The 26,076-nt window shown below is 45.3% G+C and overlaps 2 protein-coding genes and 1 long non-coding RNA gene across 8 annotated transcripts in view; 2 read left to right on the top strand and 1 right to left on the bottom strand.

Moving 5' to 3' along the window:
• PSMC1 (proteasome 26S subunit, ATPase 1) overlaps nucleotides 1-9,884 on the top strand; it is a 22,372-nt gene extending 12,488 nt beyond the window's left edge. The window contains exons 4-11 of the mRNA XM_085889734.1: nucleotides 1-31; nucleotides 300-485; nucleotides 598-726; nucleotides 2,635-2,731; nucleotides 4,751-4,940; nucleotides 8,268-8,419; nucleotides 8,999-9,153; nucleotides 9,541-9,884. The exon at nucleotides 1-31 is cut by the window's left edge and continues 94 nt beyond it. Coding sequence (XP_085745860.1) covers nucleotides 1-31; nucleotides 300-485; nucleotides 598-726; nucleotides 2,635-2,731; nucleotides 4,751-4,940; nucleotides 8,268-8,419; nucleotides 8,999-9,153; nucleotides 9,541-9,675 — 1,075 coding nt within the window. The 3' untranslated portion in view covers nucleotides 9,676-9,884. The remainder of the gene's footprint in view (nucleotides 32-299; nucleotides 486-597; nucleotides 727-2,634; nucleotides 2,732-4,750; nucleotides 4,941-8,267; nucleotides 8,420-8,998; nucleotides 9,154-9,540) is intronic.
• LOC147023860 (uncharacterized) overlaps nucleotides 1-20,416 on the bottom strand; it is a 51,254-nt gene extending 30,838 nt beyond the window's left edge. Inside the window, exon 1 of the long non-coding RNA XR_015060405.1 lies at nucleotides 20,311-20,416. This is a non-coding gene — a long non-coding RNA (uncharacterized LOC147023860). The remainder of the gene's footprint in view (nucleotides 1-20,310) is intronic.
• BBS1 (Bardet-Biedl syndrome 1) overlaps nucleotides 20,350-26,076 on the top strand; it is a 90,073-nt gene continuing 84,346 nt past the window's right edge. For all 6 annotated transcript variants that reach the window (XR_015060404.1, XM_085889731.1, XM_085889729.1 and 3 more), the window contains exons 1-3: nucleotides 20,350-20,580; nucleotides 21,819-21,895; nucleotides 22,057-22,091. Coding sequence is in view for 5 of the 6 variants with exons in the window: in XM_085889731.1 (XP_085745857.1) it covers nucleotides 20,549-20,580; nucleotides 21,819-21,895; nucleotides 22,057-22,091 (144 nt within the window). In the remaining variant the exon portion in view is untranslated. The remainder of the gene's footprint in view (nucleotides 20,581-21,818; nucleotides 21,896-22,056; nucleotides 22,092-26,076) is intronic.

Genomic DNA, 26,076 nt, shown 5'->3' with positions numbered 1-26,076 from the left:
GAGACTCAAACCCCAAGAAGAAAAGCACGAGGTCTGTTTGCACGTCCCATGAATCACTTGACTAGTTCAGTGTGAGTTGATGTGTGTGCAAGTGCCATTGGTGGGTTTTTGCTTATTTATAGCAAGGTTGTACAGATGGAAAAAAGATTTTGTTTTGATAGCAAAAGTCGAAAAATTTGAAAAGGTTGTTTTGGTCTGTAACAAAAGGTGATTGCTATGATGGCAGCAAAGCACTTTGGTAATCTTTTGATGCTGCAGTCCACTCTGTCTTTGACCAACACTGTGTCCACATCTGACAGGAGGAACGCTCAAAGGTGGACGATCTACGAGGCTCGCCCATGTCCGTAGGGACACTGGAAGAGATAATTGATGACAACCATGCCATTGTGTCCACCTCTGTGGGCTCTGAGCATTATGTAAGCATCCTATCCTTTGTCGACAAGGATCTGCTCGAGCCAGGCTGCTCCGTGCTGCTTAATCACAAGGTAAACTCACCTCCACCTTTCATCAAATTGGTTTTGGTTTTTTCATCGAGTGAGGCATGAAACAAAGTTTGCAGAAGGTCCACACTGTGGCTGTGATGTTCCTGAATGGCAGGTGCACGCTGTGGTTGGTGTGCTAAGTGATGACACAGACCCATTGGTCACTGTGATGAAACTGGAGAAAGCACCACAAGAGTCTTACGCTGATGTTGGTGGGCTGGACGCACAGATCCAAGAAATTAAGGTTTGAGTTCAATGTCATGCCGCGTAAAGTATCTGTGAGCTGCGGTGAACCCCTCTCGTTCTTTTACAGTTCCCTTCTCCTCCCAACACCCACTTCTTTAATCCACTCCCCTTTGCATTTAAATTGTACAATCGTTATGAAAACCCCATTATCCTCATAAGAAGGATTCTTGTGGAATGATCCAAGCCCCCTCTCATGCTTGCCTAGTCTCAATGGGATGTGCTGTTGAGGCTAAAACGCTTCTCCCATGGCTCCAAATGGTCTTGAATACAATTCACTGAAAGCACCTGGAATGTGGCAAATTAGGTTAAACTAGAGCGATGTTGATGGAGCGCCGTCGCAAATCCCCGTGATTGCCACCTGAAGCAAATTTGAAAGATGGTTAAAAAGTTCCACCACGAATGATCCAACATCAAATTTTGACTCGAAGTCTCCACTCCCTGGGCATGAACCGGGGTGTCAAATCCAAAAATTCGTTTTATATTGTATTGTATTGTTTGGTAATTGACATTTTGACCCCGCCCCAAGGGTCGGGCCCAAAAATGAGACTGCTCTCACACCTTCTTGCCATGTGGTGATTATAACTACCAAGTTTGGTGAATTTCTGCACAACCATGAGGAGGCGATAGCATGACATACGAACGGAGCTGATTACAATAACTCGGTGAGAAACCCTGAGGCTTCTCACTGAGTTAAATAATGGCAACACATCCTGGGCTTTTGTTGTTCTTCTTCTTAGCCCCACGCTTTTTAAAAAGAACGGTGGGGGGGGGGCGGAGGGGGGTAGGATATTCTAATCGTAATATTGTAATCCTGTCTGTAAAGAGATCGCATTCCACTTCTGTCCGTCACGCTATCTCCTGTGACTTAGTGCCACAGGGTTCAAAAGAACATTTATTTATTTTAACTCAAGATTTGATATTGGGCCATTTCTGGTGGGACTTTTCCCATCTTTCAACTGCTTTTGGTAGAGATTTGCAATGGAGCGCCATCGACTTCACTATGATTATTATTTTTATTACTAGTAGATTACCCATCCCATGGACGAGTGGCAGAGGTGGTGGTGGTGGTGGTGGTCTGTTCTGTGGTAGGTATGTGATAGCACTGCATAAACCATGTTCGGTGATGTACCTCGGGCTGCATAGCCAGTACTCGACCGTCTCGGCTTCATTTTTTAACCCCCCCCCCCCCCCAATTTTTGCTCATTCGCTCACGATAGTGAGCTAAAACGTATTGCGATCCAGTCATGTATACTACGTACAATATAGCTGAGTTTCCTCTCACTTGTATCTTTGATAGTTTTCATCATCAATATTTAATGTAATCACTTTTTCTATGCCAAATTTGTTTCATTTTGTTGTTTTCCCCAAGGGCACATGAGTATAAAGGCTGCCCAGAAATCCATACTCAGAATGCTTCAGAATCAAATGGACCTTACCGAACCATTTCACAATCGTCACGCGATCCGTGAACGCCAGGCTGACCAAACCTGCTAAAGCCTTGCAGGCATTGTCCACGCTAATGGACAATGACCCACTATCATAGGCCGATTAATCGGAAAGGCTTTCTTTGAATGAAAAACAACACGGTGCATTATGCATCTATCATCGGAGCATGCTGCAGGACAGCCAGACGCACCAGCATTGTGCTGCCATTGTCATGATGAGATACTACTGCAAGCGTGCTTCGTAATGATTTAATGGTTCGGCTGTTCCCAGTCTACATCCAGCTTACTGTTCAACGGTCGCCATTTTTAATCCCCCTACTACATGCTGACTGTGTTATACAAGTGCTCTTCTTCAAGGAGCAGGTGACCTTGAGCATGCCAATGAACCTGAGTGGCGACGAGAGCAGTTGTCTCATTTTTGAAAAATTTAAAATTTGCATTGAAATTGTTTGTTTGTGCAGGAGTCTGTGGAGTTGCCACTTACCCATCCTGAGTACTACGAGGAGATGGGGATCAAGCCTCCCAAGGGCGTTATCCTGTATGGTGCGCCTGGAACAGGTCGGTCGGGGCAGCTGGTACTCGTGTATTAAGCCGCAAGCCTTCTCATTCGTCACGAAGGGAAACGTCTTTTGGATTCAAGAGTTTGAATTTAGAACCGTTAATAGTCATCAAATGAAATTTGCCCAAAAATCTATAAATTGGTTTTGTTGCTGTCGCTTTCCTTGCATTCTGTGAGGCATTCCTTGCCTTGCAAAAATCTTCTTTGAAACCGCCAGACAGGTGCAGACCAAACTCGCCACGAGGCATTGGAATCATGCCATAACCTTAAGTCGTGCTCCTCATGGTCATATCTCCTCCGTAAAAGGGGTCACGAACCCCCTCCCCAAATCTTTCATTCACACTAAAACCTCTTCTTCTCAAGCAGAGATAGCAGCAAAAGCACTTGACCTCATTGGGTACACACAGCTGCCCACCTTTCATGAATACCACACTGAGTAATTTTGTGTAATGCTTTTAATTGCATATTAAGGCCCGGTCACACCTTGACGTTTTAGCCAGCAATGGCACCGTATTAAAATGTATGTAAAACGCTGGCTTACGTTGAACTTTTGATGTTTTTTTTAAAGATTCGGACGTATTCATAACGACTTGGTCTTATGCACAACGTATTAGTAACGGACACAGAACGTTTCGTTGTGTTATAGATAACTTATATTATACCAACGAATGCTGAGCCTGTTGTCGGCATTCACAACCTATGCCCAACGATAGTCTAACTTATGCATAGCGCGCTGCACGTATCGCCGACGATGACGTGGCGTAGGTTATGAAAAGGCTGCCGCACAACGATTCAAATCATAACCGCCGCAGAAATGGAAGTGTCAACATCGCAGTCACACCTTGGCGATCTTGCCAGCGTATGCCGACCTCTGAAAAATGCGTCTAAAACTCTGGCGCACGTCGAATTCGGTATGGGTAAGTTTGGTATGCGTGAATAGAACGCTAAAATACGCTATCATACGTCGTATTAAATGGAGGACGTCTTGTAATTTTAGACATCTTGAAAATTTTACGACGTACTTGCCGTATGACACACGCTCCGCATGCGATGGGAATAAGTTGTACGCACGATATGCGATCGTTGACACACATCGACACGCGTTACTTGAAAGGTGCTCATAAGTCGAAACACTCAAGGTAATGGTTAGCGTCAGTGTTCCAGACTCCCGGTTTTTTTTTTTTTTGGTTTTTGTTCTTCGGTATGACGGTGTTCAGTGTACAGTGCGGTTATGATTTAAATTGTTGAGCGGAAGCCTATTAATTATATTATATTATAACCGCACTAGAAATCGAAGTGTCAAAATCACCATCATACCGAAGGAAGGAAGAAAAAAAAAAAAACGAGGGAGTCTGGAACACTGATGCCAACCATTACCTTGATGTGTTTTGACTTATGAGCACTTTACAAGTAACGTGTGTCAATGTGTGTCACCAATCGCGTAACGCGAGTACAACACGTTACTCATAGGTTAGAAATAAGTTTCGGGTATGCTAAACATTACCTTGACATGTTTCGACTTATGAGTAACTTACAAGTAACGTGTGTCGACGTGTGTCAACGATCACGTGACGTGCCTACAACTTATGGCCAGCGTTATGCGGTTCGTGTGAGTCATACGCTGGCATAATTCTAAAAATTTCAAGCATGGAAAATTTGAGGACAACCGAAAAGTACAACCTTAAAAGCCAGCGTACAACGACGTATGGCAGTGTTTTTCAGCGTGCTCTCAATGTTATCAAAACTTACCCATAACGTATTCAACGTGTACCAGCGTTTTAGACAAATTTTCAAAAAATCGGCATAAGCTGGCTAAAACGTCAAGGTGTGACTGGGCCTTTACCAGAGATGATAAATAAATAATTCCATACATTTACTCTGATCCATTCAATCTGCACTGCTTGCTTTGTTCATCATTCAGTCCACTATTAATTGCACCATGATATTGTATTCATCCAAATATGTCGTGTGATTTGTGAGAGCAGCGTGATTGAATTATTTATTGTAATCTCTTGCAGGGAAAACACTGCTTGCAAAAGCAGTGGCCAACCAGACTTCGGCCACGTTCTTGCGCGTTGTGGGATCGGAGCTAATCCAGAAGTACTTGGGTGATGGACCAAAGTTAGTGCGTGAACTCTTTAGAGTCGCTGAGGAGCATGCACCTTCTATCGTCTTCATCGATGAAATTGATGCCATTGGCACGAAAAGGTAAAAAACATAACTTTTGGTGAAAGGTCGTTTTAGGTGGGATATAAATTGTGCAAAGATAAAAGTCAAGGGTGTGCAGGAGAATACAGGGGGTTGGGGAGAATGGAAGGATAGGCCACCTGTTTGAGAGAAGTTTTGAGGCTTTGCCTCACCTTTATGGTGAGTGTTGATTTGATTTAATGTAGTGTAATTCAGATTGTTCTGTAGCCATTGTTCCCTTTCTTGCTGTGATCCAATCAGTGACACAGCCATAGAAGATGCTGTTCGCATTCATATTCATGGTAATATTTTTAAATGCAAAGCCTTATGTGTTGCCCACTTTATGGCCCTGAAGCAGAACGTCATTTTTGTATTTCATGTGTTGGCGTGGGTGAAAGATACTTCAGTTAAAAGTCGATAACCCTCCCTATACTGATGTATTTCTTTGTAGTTTTAATCATTATTGCTATCCCAATCCTGATATGTCTTTGTCTCTCTGCTCTTGGAATCCCTAGATCCAACCCTTTTTGTATTTTGTGTGGGACAATGCTGACAAACTTCCTCATATCAGTACCCTGCCTCACGTAATCTTAACACGCGGGTTTTCCTAAACCTGCTCCAAGCTCCTCAATCCCCAACCTCTACTAGGCATCCCCCGATTACGTATCCATCCACCCCGTGCCCCTCCCCTTGCTTTGTCCATACCCTACCACCTCCTTGCTTCCTTCACTCCTCACCCCCTCTTTGCTTCCTTCACTCCCCGTACCCTCTTTGCTTCCTTCACTCCCACCCCCCTCCTCTTCCCACACAGAACAGATTTATACCATGTATTGTCTGCAGTTATCACACCTATCCTCTCGCCCCTGGTACACAGAATCCTGTGCGGAGGCAGTTGTCTTCTCTTCCCGGAAAGCAAATCCAACCGAACACAACTTCAGATCAATCCAAAAGGCCCGGAACAAGTGTGTGTCCTCTCTCTAAGAAAGCCGGAAAACAACATCTCGCCAACCTCGAGGCTAAACTCTAAAACCTGTCTTCTTCAAAGACCTGGTGTTGCCTTGTTCAGTCTGTCTCTGGTGTATGCTCCCCCTCCATCTCTTCCCTAAATTCAAATGGTACCACAGCTGACTCTGCTCATGAGACGGCCTCAATTCTGTGTTTTCCTCCAAGTCTTGTGTACCCAACCTCTCACTCCCAACACGTACCCTACCCTCTCCTACCAACTGCTCCTGAATATCTCGTCTTTCCCACTTGAAAATGTGGAGAGGTTTCTGGCAAACCTCGACTCTGATTCTGTAACAGGCCCAGATGGTAGGCTTCGTCTCATTCCAGTATGTATCGGAATAAATAAAAAAAATTTAATAAACAATTTTTTTTACGCAGGTTCCAAAAATCAGTATTGTCCATTACGTATTCATATATGACGTACACATCATTTACACACGGTAATTTTTTAAAGTATTCCCACATGGGGATTTTTTTTCCCCATAAGAATGATTATTTTACTTCCAACTTCAACTTGTATTGAAAATGATTTTGTTTTAAAGCGAGATCAGTATTGGTAATCGGCACAGGCCGGTATCGCTATCGCAGATCGCCATGTTTGTAATCGGCACAAACCAGTATGACGACTGCGGACCCAGGGACACCGCCTCTCATGGATTACTGACTTCTCCCACTCCCCCATTCAGTGTGTAGCGCTTAATGGGATCCTCTCATCTCCTCTCCCCATCAAAGCTGGAGTGCCCCAAGGCAGTGTCTTGGACCTAGTCTTGTTCCTCATCCTCATCAATAACTTATCTGATTCTTTGGAAATCCTGCATATCTCTTTGCTGATGATTCCACCCCTTTCTCATCCTTCAAGCAGAGACAGCAGCAACTTCTTCCTTCTCTGCAGACCTTGATAGAATCAGGAGCTGGACCAATACTTGGAATACGTCTTTCAGCCACAACAGATCCCACACACTTACACTCTCTCCGAAAGGACCATCTGGCAAACCCTCCTATCAACTTCCCAAACAAACCACTTGAAGAGGTTGTCACTCAGTTTTGGGCCTCACCATCAACCATGATCTTTCTTGAGCAGACCATATTTATAAGATGGCCTCTAAAGCCAGCCACCATCTGGGCATCCTTTGTCATGCAAGGTCTTTCCTTGGCCATTCTTAACTTTTGACAACCTACAAGGCCTTCATTCACAGTTTGATGGAATACTGCTCTCCCCTTTTGGCTGGTGCCCCTGCCTCATATTGCCCTTATTGATGCCATAGAAAGCAAGGCCCTCAATCTTTGGAATTTCCCACAACAAAGCTGAGTGTCTGGGCCTGTTACTTTCGCATCGCAGACAGGTTGGTGGCCTCTGTATTCCACCACCTCTTCTTTGGTCTTGCACCCTCTGCTCTGTCTTGGCTCTGCCCCTCAAGTTTTCTGCAGGTGCATTCAGTCTGCCAGTAACCCTCTTTTTGTTAAACTCCTAAAATCCAAGCTCACTGCACACCTCCACTCATTTGCTCCTCTTTTATCTTGCTTGTGGAATCAACTTCCCCAATCTGTTCAGTCCCATTCTTCCCTTCAGGGCTTCAAAACAGCTGTTCCACATTACATCTAACCCCCATCCACACTCATGATCTCTTCTACCTCAAATGACCCCATTCCAAAGCACTCCTTTTTAACATTTTGATAACACTCCAAATCACATTTTACGTGGGTTGTTGTAGAGTGAGGAGATCAAATATTTCCCCATTACTTTAATGCTTCGGATGGGCTATTCATCATCACAACATTATTAACTTCTTATATCGATCTCGATGAAGATGTTTTAAGGACGTCCCTTGTGTCTCATTTAGATGAGGATGCTATTGTGGGGACACAGAATAACACTAGAACGGCACTCGGTTGAGCACACAGCCGCATACCTCCACCAGGCTGAACAGTTTATGTTTTGTATCCCCCTGATTGGCAGGATCCGCCTCTGTACCTGAACCAAAATCGAATCAGCTTATTCTTGTCACCGACCCAACCTGCCCACCAAGTTTCAACCGAATCCGTCCACAACTTTTTGATTTATCCTGCTCACAGAGAGACAGACATAACCGCCATCCTCCTTCCCTGGCATAGATAATTAGCCTGTTTCTATTACTTAAATATAAAGTAAAGATCAAATTGTTAATTAACAATCCTTTCTGGAACAAATTGATGATGTGTGAAAAATGGCCAGACCCAGGTGAGCTGCCACCACCATTCGGACTATCGTTAATTCACATCCAGTGTTGTACAGGATCTGTGAGAATTTTTAGAATCCAGTGATTTATTGAATTTTCCATTTGTTGTTTGTTCCCCAATTCACAGATATGAATCAAACTCAGGTGGTGAAAGGGAAATCCAGCGCACTATGCTGGAGCTCCTGAATCAACTGGATGGATTTGATTCGCGTGGTGATGTTAAAGTTATTATGGCAACTAACCGTATCGAGACGTTGGATCCGGCGCTCATCCGTCCAGGTGAGAACCAGGCTGGGCCACAGTTTACATTGAGTCATCCTGGGTGGGAGCATAAAGCATCTGTTGTCATCAAGGTTTTGTATCCAGGTGAAAACAGCTGAACACGCTGGGATCAATCGAGAGCATACTCACTTTTCTGAGCCGTCTCAGTTCCACTCCAAAAATAATTGCATTTGAGTGAAGACGTCATGTTGCAATGCCATTGTGGGTGAATGTATTGGCATTCTTGGTTGGGCATGTTCAACTGACCATCCTGTCTGCTCAAGTACTCATTTTCAAACGTGAAAATCATGGCTTATTTTACAAAGAAGTGCTTTGTGCCATCTCCAAACGAATCTCCATATTTCCCATATGAGGATTCACCATGTTGACTGGGGTTTATACCTTTCCCAGCACCTATAGCTGCATCAATGGAAATCAGATAAGGTGTAGAAACTGCTGCAGTGACATTACAATTGCATCTATTCTCTAGAGCCTGAAAGAGCAGCCATTTTACTTGCCTCTTTTACTTTTGACACTGATATGAGTTAGGTTTGAATAATGAATGCCCGGTGTTGTGTGAACGTGTTTGGTGAACAGGACGCATTGACCGTAAGATAGAGTTCCCAATGCCGGATGAGAAAACAAAGCGACGCATATTTCAGATTCATACTAGCCGCATGACCCTGGCAGCTGGTGTCAACCTTGAAGACCTTATCATGTCCAAAGATGACCTTTCTGGGGCAGACATAAAGGCAAGTATCTCAGGGAAATTTGCTGGAGGTGGGGGGTATCTGCTCTAACAAAAAAGATCTAAACAATAAATCAATGGCTAATATTGACACAAATTAAAATGAATAAAATTTAAACTTGTGCAGGTGGAATATCGAACACTTTGTAAGTGTTCCTTTGTAAGATCAAGCAATGGCAATGAGAAAAATTTTGAAAACCAAAGTCTTCCTCCCTCACCTTCTGTTCCTTCCCATCCCATTTCACATCTCCCCTGACTTGATCCCCCTACACCGATTAATTTTCCCACTAACCCCCCCCCCACCACCTTTTGCTCCCCATAATCCGCCAAGTGGCTCAATTTGTTTTTGATGCTTTCTTGTGCTTAAGTTTTCGGTGTACGTGTCTGGCAGGCGATCTGTACCGAGGCTGGTCTGATGGCCCTTAGGGAACGCCGAATGAAGGTCACTGACGAGGATTTCAAACAGTCCAAGGAGAATGTGCTGTACCGCAAACAGGAGGGTACTCCCGAGGGTCTGTACCTTTGATCGCTGTCTCCATTTGAGGAACTCAGCTGTGCGACAATTCCAGTTCACCTTGCAGTACAATGTTTTCTTCTTTGTTTGGGTTTTTTTTGAAAGAAGTGTTTTGTTCAATTGTTTTTGGAAAGATGCAACTGCACAGTTCAATCCTGGCATGTAATGGTCTGTTTTGTTCATTCAGTGTGCTTTCTGGGAATAAATATCATCAGATTCAATGTATTGTTACGAATTCCGCGCCCGCCCAGCGTGCGAACAGCCGCTTTAGCCAATGGCGGCCGTCTCGCCCACCGGACGGACAATTCAGTCGCGACTTTCCGGAACAACGCCGAAAACCAGTCACGGGTGTGCTCCAAGCGCACACCACGGCCTAGTCAACACTCTACCCGCGCGCGACAGGGTCAATCGCCGAATTATTTATATACTTAAGTATTCGCGCGGGCAGACTACCGAGAGACCTACCTCAGCGAGGTCTGCTTGGACACGAACCGCTTAAGCGGTTCGTTCGGTTCTGGGATAACCGAGCGGTGTATTATCGCAAGACCTCGCTGGCCCCAATTCTTTTATCGGCTATTAAAGAGCCCGCTAAATTCCGAGAGCAATACGGCGGTTCAATGGGGAAGGAGGACACGACGAACGGGTTAACATTCACACAAGGACATTTATTTATAAAACGACACGTACAGTAATGCAATGAAATTGGCAGGAAGGGACAAGACACGAGCAAGGTAAAGCACTACAACCGTCTATTATTATTATTTACAGGCACTTACACAGTTCTACTTGCGGGACATGGTGCCACAACATTCACACAAATAAACCAAGAAAAGACCCCCTCAAAGACTGGGTCAGACTGGACCCGTAGGCCTTTATGACGTGGAACTTGGCAGACCGAAGGAGTTCCACGAGACTGTTGCAGGTTACCTGCACCCTCGTGGTGACTAGCTTGGGCAACCCTTGATGGACCCTCTCCAGCCCTCACTGACTGGCGCTCCACCGACTGACTCTCCACCGACTGAACGCCAACGCGGCGCTCCGTTCTCTGTTCTCTCCACGCAGCTCCCGCTCCCACCAAGACCAGCGCGCCCCCACTCCCACCAAGACCAGCATGCTCCACGGCCTCTCAACTCACCCTTTTATCTCGATGGCGCATCGCCCCTCCCTTCGCGGTGCGCGGGGAGGAAAATTCCCGGAGAGGAGTCGGGTTTTCATATGTTTAGTGACCGTCACTTCTGTTTCCCAGTTCCGAGGGGAAATTCCTAGAAGTGTGTTCTTGGAGCTTCTTCTTCTTCTTCATGGCGTAGATGTTATTCGCTGCGGAGAGGTTTGTGGTGTGGTTGTTTGTTGTGGTGGCGTGGACGGTGGTTGGCGTTGTGGTTGAGATGGTGGTTAGGTGATTGGCGGGGTGGAGAAGGTGGTGAGACGATGTTGGCAGTTGTGGGTATAGTGGTGAGGATGGCGTGGTTTGTTGAGGTGCGGGTGTGGTTGTGGAAAGGCGGTTGGTCTGAAGCGGTTGTTGAGAGCGATGTTGGTGGTGGTGGTGGTGGTGGTGGTGGTGGTGGTGGTGGTGGTGGTGGTGGTGGTTGGTGTGAAGCGGTTGATCCAAAATAACGATAACAAAAGAATAATGGCTAACTCAAAGATCACAGCCCTGATAACACGAATAATATCCCTTTAAACGTCGGTGGGGAAATCTATCTAAACACACACAGCGATATAACTGATCTTGGGGGTACCCTTTATGTTGTCCTGTGAATTTCCACAGCCGTAACACTATACAGTATGGTTCGATAGCCCGGATCCATTAAAAATTGCTCATTAAAGTGAGATGTTTCCATGCAGCCAGAGAGAGCCAGAAATTATTTTAACTTGGGATCCCCACCGGGTTTCAAATCGTATAATATTAACGTCACATTTTGCTATACTCTGTATTTGTGCCCCACCCCTCCGACAATGTCGGAGACTAGGATCATCAAAATGAGCTCCGTCCGACTGACCGCCCTTCTGCCCATGTGCTTGTTATATATTCATTTTGACATTATCTCAACCTGATTAGATCAAGGCGGTGATTGGCTGAATTCTGTTGACATGGCAACCATCTCGGTAACTTGGTTTTTGTACGCGGTATTTCAAGAGCTGTTAAACATTTAGCTTATTTGTTAAACATAAACATATTGCAGATATCTAATTCTCATGCCACCCCAAAGGTGGGGGACTGAGAGTATCAGATCCTTGTTACAATTTGCATTGAGCTTCAACAAACAATGCCATAAACAGACATAATTAGCAATTTGTTCCATAATGAATTTGAGGTATACAAACATTTGGGAATGCACACAATGTTAATACACCACTTAAAACTGGTCATTAAGTATTTGTGACACTGACAATATCAAAGGGGAAACAAGTAGCGGTACATTCAAAGTACACAGTCCCCATGCCAAATAAATCACAAATCCTCCAGCATGTGACATCACAGGGGTGCCTCCAAATTAATAAATTGAGACAGGATAGGGAGGGAACGGTGTACACTAATTGATTGATGAATTGCATAATTAAGATAAATAATAATCGTAAAATAATTAATTTCTTAATCAATTGGATAATAGCAGAGCTGTACCATTACTGTTCCATTCAAATTTGTACTTTTTGAAATTAATTCATCGAAAAATTAAATAATTGATAAATCAAAAATTCCCTTTATAGTCAAATCACTTATTCACTGTTGTGTCCAAATATCAACTTCCGAGCTCAAAAGGTGCCTGATATATTGCCAGGATGAGAAATAAATAAGTAATTAATAAATCGATAATAATTAAGTAATTCATCAATTCATAATTGATCAAAAAAAAACATTCTTGCCCAAAGCACTTCTTCACTTTTGTCCCCAAATTTCAGCTTCTGAGATATTGCCCAGACAAACAAGAAAGAAAATAATTAATTGATTAATCAAAAATACCCTTTATAGTCAAATCACTTGTTCACTGTCGTGTCCAAATATCAGCTTCCTCGCTCAAAAGGTGCCTGAGATATTGCCAGGATGAGAAATAAAATAAATAAGTAATTAATAAATAGATAGTAATTAATTGATAAATAAAAAAATATGTTTGCCAAAGCACATCTTCACTTTTGTCCCCACATTTCAGCTTCCTCACTCAAAGGATGGCTGAGATATCGCCCAGGCAAGCAAACTCGGTACTCCCTTTGGTGCCCGGCAATGGCGTCATGCATCGTTTGGATACGGAATTGGGAAGGAGCAGTGTACAAAAAGAGGCAAAAACATGACAACTGTATGGAGGAGGTGGGGAAAGGGAGGGACAGGAGCGAGAGGAGGGGGGAAGTGGTGGTAGGAGTGTTCCAAAATATTGTTGCGGACCCGGGGTCAGGGGTGAACTACTTCGGGTTCCCACCAGAGTCCAGAATTGCAGGCCGTTGCACACAAATAACTTTGTGATGCGGCGGGTCGCTAATCAAGCACGAACACCAATAACTTGACCACGTGACTTAGGGTCCTCCGTTTGATTAATACCGTTTACCAAAATGCCCATGATCTAATTACCAGGGAACACGCCCTCGGTACGCACTTGCTCAGACTGGATCAGATGCAGCCGAGCGGAACTGCCAAGTACGTACCGGCTAGGAAACAGATCGTTAGGGAATAACATCCCGGCTAAACTAGGGCGTTGGGCCATGCTCAATCAATGGAAGAAAACACGAAAACGAGCTGGGAACATTTCTACACAAAGCATTTCTTTACAATCAAGCGAGAAAAAGTATGGGGCACAATGAATGGGGTTTTATTTTATGTACAGCAGGGGATAGCAAGGAATTTGTGGGGTGCGGAAAAAGGCAACTTGCAAAAGAGAACACAGAGCAGGATTATCTCGACTATCTTCTACAATCTTACTTCCTCTGGGACAGGCGTGTGCGCGCGCGCGCGCGCACACACACGCACACACGCACACACGCACACACGCACACACGCACACACGCACACACACACACACACACACACACACGCACACACGCACACACACACACACACACACACACACACAGCCAAGAGAGAAAGAGAAAGGTGATGTTGAGCGCCCTCCAAATACCTGGCACGGTCGGCTGACCAATGATGTAGCCCAGGATGCTTAGGGAGGGTAGTCGGAAAGATACTGGTGTCTACGGTGTGGGAGTGAGGAGGTGCTATGTAAGCGAAGTGAGGGGTGCGGTGTCGTGCCAGAAGAAAATAGGAATGCGAGTCAGTAATGTTCTTTTTTGTGCGTCCACAGAAGGCGGGATACAGGGATGGTTGAAAGAGAAGAGAATAGATGCATGAGGAGAAAGATCCCTAACCTAGCCATGTAAAGGTCTATATGTGTTCCGTGTACCTCCATGGGACGCTCCGCCTGAGCTTTCCCACCTCGTGATACGGTGCATTATCTCCTGCTTATTTATTCGCCGGGGCTCATGGTCACGTGTGCTCTGCACTGGTCCGTCTGGCTGCATGGGGGTGGCGGGATGTCGATAGCACAGAAGGGAGTCTTGAAGGACGGCAGTCGCCTCGGATCAGGTTCTCGAAGAGGAAGAAGCTCACTGAGAAGAAGTGTGCTCTGGATGTCAATCACACACAAATAATGTTCTGAAGAAGAGACTCTAACGGCTCCGCACTACCCCTTCTATAAGCCCCAGGCGAAGGGTGGGGCGAGGAACAGAATGCGACACGCTGTAGCCCAAATCCTGCTCCTCTATTGGGCCACAGGGGCCCTCAGCATGCCTTGCCAGGCTCCTGGCCTGGAAACTGGCTCAGATGCCGACCAGCTTCGGCACGGCTCAGAGCTCTTGACTTAACATGGGGCATGCTCCCCAAGCTGGAACCCCGGCCCTGAACGTGCACCGAGTGCAGTCTGAATGGTCGGATGGCAGTGTACTATCTTCGCCACCCACGAGCTCCTTCACAAGCCAAAATGCACACCCAGGACCCGAACCAAGCTCCCGCATCGCCATTCCTGCGACCCCTCCTAATTGCCCCTGGTCTTGCCATGGTCTGACGACTGGATGAGGGTAGCAACAGTTCCGGACGTTCACCCAGGACTTTCCTGGTGAGATGTGGTGGAGCTATTGGCAACTGATGCATGGTCGAGCATTGCGTGACACCGAGGACAAGCCGACGCCGTACGGTGCTCCTCAAAATAGAGTGGCAAATTGTAGCGATGCAAATGTACGAGGGAGTGCAGGAATATTTTTTCCCGTGTGCGGGAGGCATTTGTGGTCAAAGTGGTGAGCGAAGTAAGGTGAGGTGCTGGTTGGGAATTGGCACGCAGATTTGAATGAAATAATGGTGCGCAAATTCCCAGGTGCGGGTTGTTTAGTGTGCAGCGGGGATGGGGATGATCCGAGTCACGGGAGGCATCATGGTGTGCTTTTAAACAATTGCCTATTGAATGGCATGTGTGCTTGCATGCTTGTTATGTACGATGGCTAAAAGGACAGGGTTAGAGTCAAGGTCAGAGTATGAATCGGAGATATTAATTAGACCTAACTACGGGACCCACTGAACGCACTTCGTCCCGTTAACCCACGAGACATGGGAGGACTAACTACACGAAGTTTAATTAAATAACTGTTCGGGGATCACTGTATGTTGGGTGCCATTGCCTTGGAGACATGTGGTTTTGCAGAATACGTGCACTGCAATTAAACACTCCATGAAAAGATGTCTCATCCATGCAACTAAACACAACAACTTCCTCCTATATGCACACTGCATGCAACAGATGACGAGCCTCTTCTTCAGTTTCGGGGGTCACAATTATGCCAGATATCTGACCTTCTTCTCTACATTCCTTGCCAACATCGAGTTGTCGCCTCCTGGTGCTATGGAGCTCTTGAAGAGAGGGGCTATTAGTGTTGCTTGATCATTCATTCCCGGTAATCGATATGCGGTTGACAAAACCATGGAAGAAACTTTTATGCATCATGCCAAGTCCCATGGAGGAGCTGGTGGCAGTGCCACAGGTGTGTCAGGCCTCCTGACGAATTATGACGCATACCAACACTGGGTTCGAACAACCCATGCTTGATTCCAGAATGTCAATACCACCCTGAGCATGGCCGACATGTTATCTGGAACAACAGCAGGAACCAAGCACCATGATCTTCGCCATCCGAGATCCTGAAGGGAGAGAAGCTGGTGGAAAGAACACGAGAAGAAGTTGAAAGCTTCATGAATCCTTTTGAGGTCGAAAGCAAAAATCAGCTAATGATCCTCTCGTCGGGCGCCACAGCATCTGAAGAAGTCCAGAAAGATGTCTTGAGAGCCGAGCAGGCAGGCAAAGATGCTAATGAAGCCTTCATTACCACACATTTTGAAGCAGGACGGGACTTCTTCGAGCCAGTCAAGCGTCTCAACTTGAAAACTCTCGCTGATATGAACAATAAGAGCAAAGTTATAACCACTAATAACAAAGTTGTACAGTACCACTAACAGGGAAACGTCGCTTTCCAACTGTTCATCAAATCACAAAACCAAGGCATACAACTGGACCTGAGAGAACTTCTCACCTACCCACTCACTCCTGTACCATACAGTATTGGCACTGCTGATGGTTTCATAGCCAAAACAGATAAATCAAAGTCCTTCACTTTCCTGATGAAAGACCAAGAGGATGCTGCCTAACCTCCAAATGATGAAACACTTGTCATTTTCGATGGCAATGCCTGTTTCTACTTCCTAAAGGAGATACCAGGTAACTTCAGCTAGATATGCGAAAAAGTGTTCAACATCCTGCCGAAGTCAGGTGACGTTGTGTTTCGCACAGATAGCTACGTACCCAACTCTGTGAAGACTATGGAACGACTGAGAAGAGGATCCGGGGACAAACTGATTCTGAAGGGGGGGAACACGAAAAAAAACCTACAGATTGGAAGTTCTTCTTGAGCAATGATGAGAACAAGCAACAGTTCATTGAACTCCTCACACGACTCTGGAGCCAAGACGCATATGCCAGCAAGTTACACGGGAGGAAGGTAATTGTGACTTGTGGCAGATCAGCATATCCACTGACATCTGAAGACGTTCTGTCAACGTGTAACAGAGAACTGATCACACTAAAATCCACTCAAGAAGAAACTGATTCTCGAATCATTCTGTATTGCGAGTATGCCAGGAGTCAGAAGTACAGCCACATCATGGTGAAGAGTCCAGATAGTGATATATTTGTCATCCTCATGCACTACGCTGCAACTATGACAGATGTGACGATCTTGTTTGACACAGGTACGGGGAACAAGAAGAGGCTTATGGACGTGACCGAAATTGCTCGTGGTTATTCTACATAGCATTCAACAGCAATAATGGCTCTTCATGTATTCAGTGGCTGTGACTCGACCAGCGCTTTCAAGGGTCTCAGCAAGGTGAAGCCACTGAAGACCCTTTCTAGGCTGCCCAAGTTTGTACCAGTTCTAGCTAGATTAGGAGACACGTGGGCAGTACCCGACGACCTGATGGATGACCTGGACGAGTTCACCTGTGCGTTATATGGAAGACCTTGTACTCGGAGCGTCGATGAGTTGCGATTTATGAAAATGAATGAGCTGTATGCGAAAGATGATGACCGTATCTTCCGTTCGAGTACAGTTGACATGGGCACTCTCTCCATGCAAGAAGAGCCTGGAGCAACACATCTGGAGAGTCAACTTCCAACTTGGCATTTGGAAAAGAGCCCATGTTGCAAATCTTGAGATCCTTGAGCCAAGTGATGGACATGGGTGGATTTTAGTTGAGGGTAAGCTGGAGCCTCTTTGGTATGAGGGAGGGGTCCTGCACAGCAGTTGGCAGACATCGCTGAAGATTCAGCGAACATCAATGACTCGGGCTCAGACTCGGACATTCCAGACGAATCGGACTCTCTTAATGGTGACAGCTCAGAGTCTGACAATGAGTAGGATTAGTTGTAATTCACGTTAACGACAGGAACATTCATTTATATTGGAGTATACTTCTGTTTTGAATTGTTTAGAATATATTGTTATGAATTTGGAAGCCTTTTGCACAGAGACAGTTAACAGTCTCATAGTTCAGTTATTTCGTTAAGTATATGTGGATAGTTAGAATCCCTCCCCGATGTCTAATGGGTTAATTTCATGTGTGCTGCGGGTTTCTTTTATAGTCAGATTTTTTACATCTTTAAATCTGCCAACGCCAACAAAACCATCACTTCACTCCTCAAACTCTGCGGGTGAACAAGCGCTTCACCCGCCCAACCTTCACTTCACACCACGGCGCCATAATGCACGTGTTTCTGACTATGGACGTGGGCGGAGCCCCCCCCCCCACCTCGGAGCTCTGACTCCGCCCAATCAAAGAAGAATGTCTCCCCTGTCTACACTAAGGACGACAACAGGGCCTCTCTCGGGGGAGGAGCACCGAGACGCCGACACGCCCCTCCTCCAATCGCGGCTGGCCATCATGACACCCGAAAATGTCCCGTCCAATCCCGCACGGGGGAGGGATAAGAGGGATCTCGAGCTGTATCCGGCGGGGGGGGGGTCCTTGGAGGTCGTTCCTTGCTTCTGGTCTGCTGGGCTCTCCTGGTCATCGGTCATCGTTCGTGGCTGGCCGGGTCGTTTGTAGGATCTAGGCTGCGCTCGTTGGATTCTGGTTCGTGGGTTCTGGTTCGGGTCCCACCGTGGTGGGTTGTGAGCGCTCGAGCTGGGGATCCCCGTTCCCTTCCACGGACTCCGAGCTCCACAAGTGTGGGTCGGTAAAACCGCACGAGGCGGCCAGGTACCCGACCAAACTCTAACCCCCAGCTTGCCTATCCTCCGCGGCTGGAGGGTCCGAATAAAGGCCAGTTGGCGCCATTTCTTTTTGTGCGTGTGTGTGTGTGTCTGTCTGTGGCCCGTCTTATAAGTAGAACTGCATAAGTGCCTTGCTTATTGTACATTGCAATGTTAGTCAGTTTAACCCTGCTCTGTGTCTCCCTCCCTGATTATTATTTGTAAAATAAACCCTCTTGTTAAATGTACCACCTCGTTTTCTGCGCTTTCTCTTACTGGCCTAGCATGGTTCGGGTTTGAGTTATAGTGAGGCCGATTGTGCCGTAAATTGTTATTTGGGCCGGCGCGGCTTTGGTAATTCCGGCTCAGTTATGCTGGATCCGAGTCGTAACAGCGACTCGGTTCGGACAAAGCTGGCCGAGGGTGTAGCTTCCCCGGTAGTTTAAATCGCGTAGTGACTTAGGTATTTTGGCTAAAGACGAATAACCCTACGCTACCCGGTTGAAATATTGGCGTCCACGGTCCATTAAGCGACCCGTTGATTTCAGAGTTATCCGGGGTGACGACCTTCAATTCCGGGTGTTCAGTGGGAGACGGCCCAACTGCTCCATCTGGTGGTCGTTCCTCGCCCCCGAACCCGGCACTACAACATTATGTTGTATTTAAATACTTAGCATGTTTGAGATTTGGTTATGTTATTTAGTTCCGTGAATATTGTATTCAATATGATGCGGATATAATGCAAATATAAACACTATTTTATTCACTCTGAAACGTATGCTTTCTGCAGTCTGCATTGGCACTGTAAGTTGTAGATATATGTTTGGAAATATGATGGATGAATATGGGAAGAAATATGAAGGATAATGAAATAATGCACGTAAAATATTCTTGTATTATAGGTAACTGACATGATTCGGATTATGAAGATATCGACTGGAAATGTTTATGTGCAATGAAATATCTTGTAGTTTGGTGATGCTGATGGTGGGCATCTTGGAATTTTTTTGGTTGCTTTCAAACTATACTATTAAATTATATTTTGTGTGGAATTATAACTAATTCTCTGTAATCATGGTAATAGTTTGTCAAATAATGTTCCATAAAAGTGACCACAAATGTGTATTTCGTCAAAATGTGGTTGATTGAAAACATTATTCGTCTGAATACCCGTTTGATGCTTATTGTGTGATTCCGTTGTATATTTTTCATAATAGTTGCTTGATATTTTCGAAAAATAACTAGGGTTAACTTTTACATGGTCATGGTCTCGTCGTGAAGTACGACCAACTCGTTATTGTTTGACGTCATGTTCACCACCATAAACCACTCACTTCTGAAAGGAGATTCCACTGTTTCACCTCCTTCGGTTGGTGCAAAGGCACCAAGCGCAGCTTTCCGACATCTTCCAAGTACTTCAGATAAAATTTTACCCAAAACGATAATGGCGGACAAACTTTCTCATGTGGACATGATTTAATCGAACGATGGATGCCCTCTCGTGGTTCAAATGTAACTCCATGGATTTAATGGATTCTTCTTCTTCTTCTTCTTCCTTGTGGGGTTGGCTGAGGGTCGCCCGAGTTTTCACGAACCTGCTGGCTATGCCTGACGTTCGACGAGTTACGGCAGGAATTTCGAATTTGACCATGATGCCGGCGATAGGTCGCCGACTCTTCGTGAACGACATTATGGGATATTTAATGTCCACCAACGATTACTTACAGACGGGACGTCCAGTTTAACGTGTATCCGAGGGACGGCGGCACACGCACTGATAAATCATCCTGCCTGTGAAACACCAACATGACAGTTAATAGCAAGGTCGGGATTCGAACCCAGGCTCGACTGCGTGCAGGTGAGTGTGCGTACCTCTGGGCCTTCCTGTCAGCTCCAGATAGATATTGAAACATCATGAGTGCGATCTGTATCGGTGGTTCCTTATCCTCCTCCTCCTCCATGTGGGTCCGAGCTTGAGACGGACTCATCAGCAGCAGGGGGAAAAAAATTAAACTGAAGAAGAAGAACCTCACGTCGCCTAGCAACGAACGCGACCTGAAAACGGGCCTTGATATTTCTTTTCATACGGCCTAGCTATCCGAGCACCGCGATGGCTTCCACACAAGTTGGAATCAAAGAGAAGTAAGTGAATACGATTTTATCCTCGTGTATAGAATCTGTAAACATTACGACTGTGTCGCCCAGGACTCGGAAATGGATCACGGCCTTCATGCTCGCTCGGTTTAATGGTCGATCGAGTCAGATTGGACGACGAAACTGCTGCTCTGGTGCGGTGCCGGTAGAGCGACATCGTGGAGGACAACAACTAATGCCTGTTGTCCAGTTTGCGTTCACTTGCGAATGTTGGAAGGTCCGAGATTTCAAAATGTAGCCATTGCACCGGTCCACAAGTCCTGTTCAGAATATATCAACGGATTTGTCATGTGTACAAGTACGAACGGATTGAACAGGCGGCAATGAACACTTTGTGTGCGTGTATAAGTGTAGGTACCGCAACAGCAATGTGCGATGCTGTTTACTGTTAAGCTGTGCAGGCCTGTATGTGCAGACAATCCTTATTATCCCCAAGCTTAAAAAAAATTTAAGTTGGAAATTGTAATCTGCTCTGTCTGTCTGTCTGTCTGCCACGCCATCTCCTCCTAACGGTTGGGCAGAGATTCACCAAACTTAGTAGTTATGATCACACGTCCACATGGCATGAAGGTGCAAGACGAGTATCGTTTTGACTCCGCCCCCCCTAGGGGGCGGGGATATGCCCCCAGGGGGCAGGGTCAAAAGTGCAAGTACCTTTAATGAAAACTTTCTTTACCTTTCTTTAATGAAACTTTACAATTGCAATCAACATTTGACACCCGGTTCATGCTCCCCGGAGGATGGGGACTTTGGGTCGCAGGGGTCAAAACGGCGGATTTTTTTTTTTAACTCAAAATTTGATATTGGGTCATTCCCGGTGAAATAGTTTGTCATCTTTCAACTTTGCTTTCCGTGAGAAACATGGGATTTTGCAACAGCGTGCCATCGACTTTGCTCTAGTTATTTACTTAAATTAACAAATGAACTCAGATTAGATATGCTGGAGGTCAGCATGTTACCAATGTGCCCGACTACGCCAGTATGACCACTCCTCCTTTTCATAAATGCCAAGGTGAGCCAATGAAAAAAGCCAAGAATTCACAAGGTTTCGGAAAAGCGATGATAATAGAAAAACCAAGACGCCAAGGTGAACAACGAATAGCCAAGATCTTATGAAAAAAGCCAAGGAGTAGTCCCACTGGACTACACTAGTATGAGCAATAGTACATCTTGAATTGTAAGTATCGCTCACATGATGGACCCCATACTGAGGATGTTTTTTGCAGTCCTGGAGGAGAGTCAAAGTGGTTGCACGTGCACTACGATCCACTGGCTAATATCCGCGCTTTGTCTTCGGGTCTAGGTAAGTCCAGCTCGCTCCCACACATTTTTTTTACTCATCATATTAATGCTGACATGCTGTTTTCGTCCATCTTGTCAGCGACTAGTTACTCAGGACCTCCAGAGCAAGACGGATGCACTCCATGTTGAAAATTACATTTTCTTGCTTTATTCTCATTGCAGCCTTGGCAGACCTGCATGGAGATGAGGATGTTAAGGTATGATTTTGAAATTCATTGCTCGTGGACGTTAAAGTTCCCACGGTTTTTTTTCTATGAAGAGTATGTGATAGTCACCAGCCCCCTCAATGTCAAATTCCAAATTCCTGTTCAAGAGTCACTGCATCAGTAACAGTAGCACGGTCGCGCCCCTCAGAAATGAGGCAGTCGGTTGTCACCGGTAGTCTGATGTACTGTATTTTATTTCTTGTTGTACATAATTAAACAAATATCGGATTCAGAACTTGCTCCATCAAGGTTAACTAGAGGCCGATTAATTACTGAATTGAATGATCTCTACAGGGCATGTGGCATTGAAAGGGCCACTGAGTTGTTTTTTTGTACATAAATATCAAGGTTCCTAAGATGAGTCAGAACATGGAACAGATTAGGACGTAACATAAGACAAACAGGAGGAAGAGAGATTACAAAGAGAACACACCTACAACAGGGTTGAGGGACAAAATAAAGGGAGACTTGGAGAAATAAGGGATGTGGGGAAGAATGAGGGTGAGGGAAGGACACAGGAGGTGAACAAGCAAACTCTCAGGAAGGAAAAACGGGAAACTTGGAAAGAGGTGGACTTGCGGAGGGTTGATGGGCATAACAAAGATCATGGTTGTGTATTGGTGATTATCTGAGATGGTGGTGAACAGCTGTCTTGAAGCCCTGGAGGGAAGAATGATATTGAAAAGACTGAAGAAGTTGTTTCCACAGATGGGGGGAAAAAGGTTGAACGAATGAGTGAAGGTGAGAATTCTGGATTTTTTTGAGGTTTTACTCGAAGGGGGTTATTTATTGGCAGATCACATGTGCCTTTCAGAAACCTGTGGAAGGGAGGTGCACGGAAAGAGCAGAGGGTGCAAAACCAGAAAAGAGGCAGTGGAAGACAGACAGACCCACCGACCTGTCTGTGATGTGAAAGTGATAGGCCCAGAGACAGCTTCATTGCGGGGGATTTCAATGCACTTGAAGGTATTAGTTTCCACGGCATCAAGCCAAGCAAAATGTGAGGTGGGGTGCTAGCCCAGAGGGAAGAACAGTCCTCTATCAAACTGTGGATGAAGGCCTTGTCAGTCGATAAGAGTTTAGGTGTGCCAAGGAAAGACTTTGCATGATGAATGATGTCCAGTCATAGCAACTGGCTTTGGCAGCCAACTTATTTATGTGGTTTGCCCAAGAAAGATCCTCGCTGATAGTGTGGCCCAAAAGTTTGAGTACCTGAAATCCTTCAAGAGAATTGTTGAGAAAGTTTATGGGAGGATTTGTTCGACAGTCTTTTCGTACATAGGTGGTGAGAGTGTGAGATTTTTTAGGATTGAAAGACATATTCCAAGTGTTTGAATAGCTTGTGATTATATTCAGGTCTTCAGAGAGGAAAAGAGGCTGTTGGCTGCCTCTTTAAAGGATGAGAGATTTTATGGCAGAGGGTGGAGTCATCAGGAAATAGATAAAGGGGATTTTCCAGAAAGTCAGAGAGTTCATTGAGGAAGATTAGGAATAGGATGTGGCCCAGAACACTGCCTTGGGGCACTTCAGCCTTGACAGGGGGAGGACAGGATGCTATGTTGGCTACGAGAGGGGAGGAAGTCAGTAAGCCATTTGTGAGTTGGCTTTGGATCCCATAGGCAGAGAATTTGGAGAGCAAGGTGGGATGCAAGACTGTATTGAATGCTTGAGATATGTCTAGAGAGATGGCCCTGATCTCATTTCTGACATTGAGGGCCTCCATCCATTGTTGGGTAAGTAGAAGCAGCATGTCCAAGGTAGAGTGGCCCGGTCAGAATCTGAACTGTTGGTGTGAGATGGGGTTGTTGGAGAAATGGAAGGATTTCATATCAACTGTGATGATGGATTCCATGACCTTGCTGGTGATTTGAAGTAAGGTCATAGGTCTGAAGTTAAGGGGATCTGTTTTTGCACCTTTTTATGTGAAGCAGTGATGTTGGCTGATTTCCAAGCAGATTGATGACCAAGGGCAAATGATAGGGGGAACGTGGCAGAAAGAGGATGGACAAGAGCAGCAGAGTAGGTTTTCAGGAGACGTGAGCTGATGCCATCTAGTCAGTTGCAGTCAAGAATTGATGGTTTACAGAAACCTCTCCACCTTCTCAGGTGCAAAAACACAGTCCAGGAGCTGTTGAATATGACAGGGAAGGATAGGTAAAGAGAGCAAGGGTTTGGGGAGTATTGTTGGAGCATTGTGTGAGTGTTGTACCACACGTTTATGTTTACACTCATGCAAAACTTAAACGCAAGGTTTCAACATGGTGATGGGTTTTGTGACACTCACTAAGATGAACAATCAGAATGACTCTCGAAAGATGTCGGGCAAGTAGTACAGCTCGATCATGTCGTACTTCGAAGGTGAGAGTGGTGCTTCCAGCATTCAATGAAGATTAATTTTTGTCGGAGACAAAAACAATAATAATAATAATATCATCAACTGTACTGTTTCCAATTCGGCTTTCGGGAGGAAGAACAGTCATTTGGCGCGGTTTGCAGTTTAAGCTATGGTTGCAGTTTAAACCCGTAAATGGCTGCTGCTGTTGGAGAGAGTCACCACACAGGTGCCACTTCCGCGAGCAAAACTACCCAAGTGACGACTGCATCAGAAGCCGTTTGACTGCAGAAAAACGCTGTTTACAGATTGTTCCTGGTGTGACTACACCAAATTAAACATCTACCTGTATAAAACACAATGTGTGCTTCTGTGTTTGTCTGTCCTCCTTCATACGGATGATTTAAGAAGGGTTTTCATACCCAATCTTTTAATGCGACTGTGTGTTCACCATGGTCTATTTTTCATGATTTAAAAAAACTCGAAAAACACTTTTCTTAAGAGTACTTGCATCTCTTCTGTTGGAATTGTAGACGGTGACCTGCAACCGAGCTTCAAGGGCGGTGTACAGAAGCGTTAAAAAATAACAATAAATACAAAACACAGGGAGGTGAAATTCGCTGCACGTGATGTGTAACGCCCGCAGAGTAAAACGAGTGCTCATTTACGTGCGTAGGATGTCGAATAAATAAAAAGATACAAACACAGCTGACGCTAGGCCGAGGTTTCAGAGTTTGGCACGCTCACGAGGCTGTACCATCGAAATGAAACATCCCAGAAGATAAAGAAAATATGATCACATTTGTACATGTGGTGTTTTAAAATGATGTTTTTCCTTGCTACGAATTGAAACATCATATCTTCCAGTCTCCTTGAATATTTTGAAAAAAATAATTCCAACCCATCAATTTTGACAGGCTTTTATACTAGTTGTTTCATAATACATATATACCCATTAATTTCCTTTAAAGATTTTAAACACGTTTCTCTAAAGCTCTTGGCAGAGCCTGCGTACAATGCATGCAGGACAAAGACATTCGGAGATATTGCTGTGCTTTTACATGAATAAAAAGATCAAGAAATGATAGCGAAACCAATACAGTGTTCGGATATTTTAGTCAAGGCTCCCAGGATCATGAGCCATGCCGAAGTCAGTTCTTTCCTCTTTTCAAACAGCCCGATCTCTGACCATCAGTTTGAATTCCGTCCCAGTGACCCAACTATGGAGAGGTGGTCGATTCTCTCTCAGCAATGGTCAGCAGGCCCTAAATCTAAAACAAGTTGTCCGGACCATTTCCTTCAATATATCTCTGACATTTGACAGTCTGGTGTCCTGCTCTGTTTTCCAAGCTTGCTGCCCATGGCATACAAGGCCACCTTCTTACCTGGTTTTCTGACTTCCTCCTCTCGTGCAGTCAACATGTTGATATCAATGGAATCCTCTCTTCTCCTCTCAGTTCCCTGAGGAGTTCCCCGAGGAGGCTGGAGTTCCCCGAGGCAGTGTCTTGGGCCCAGTCTTATTCCTCATCTACATAAATGACCTCTTTGACGCTCTGAAAAACCCTCTCTTCCTTTTTGATGACGACTCCATAATTCTGTGGTATAGTACCCCATTCTGCTGCCTGACAGACAGACAGATGGAAG

The sequence above is a fragment of the Eptatretus burgeri genome, chromosome 7 (assembly GCF_056783735.1).
Source record: "Eptatretus burgeri isolate ZD-2024b chromosome 7, Ebu_testis_v1, whole genome shotgun sequence".
NCBI classification, from domain to species: domain Eukaryota; kingdom Metazoa; phylum Chordata; class Myxini; order Myxiniformes; family Myxinidae; genus Eptatretus; species Eptatretus burgeri.
This window is presented reverse-complemented; position numbering and strand designations above follow the sequence as displayed.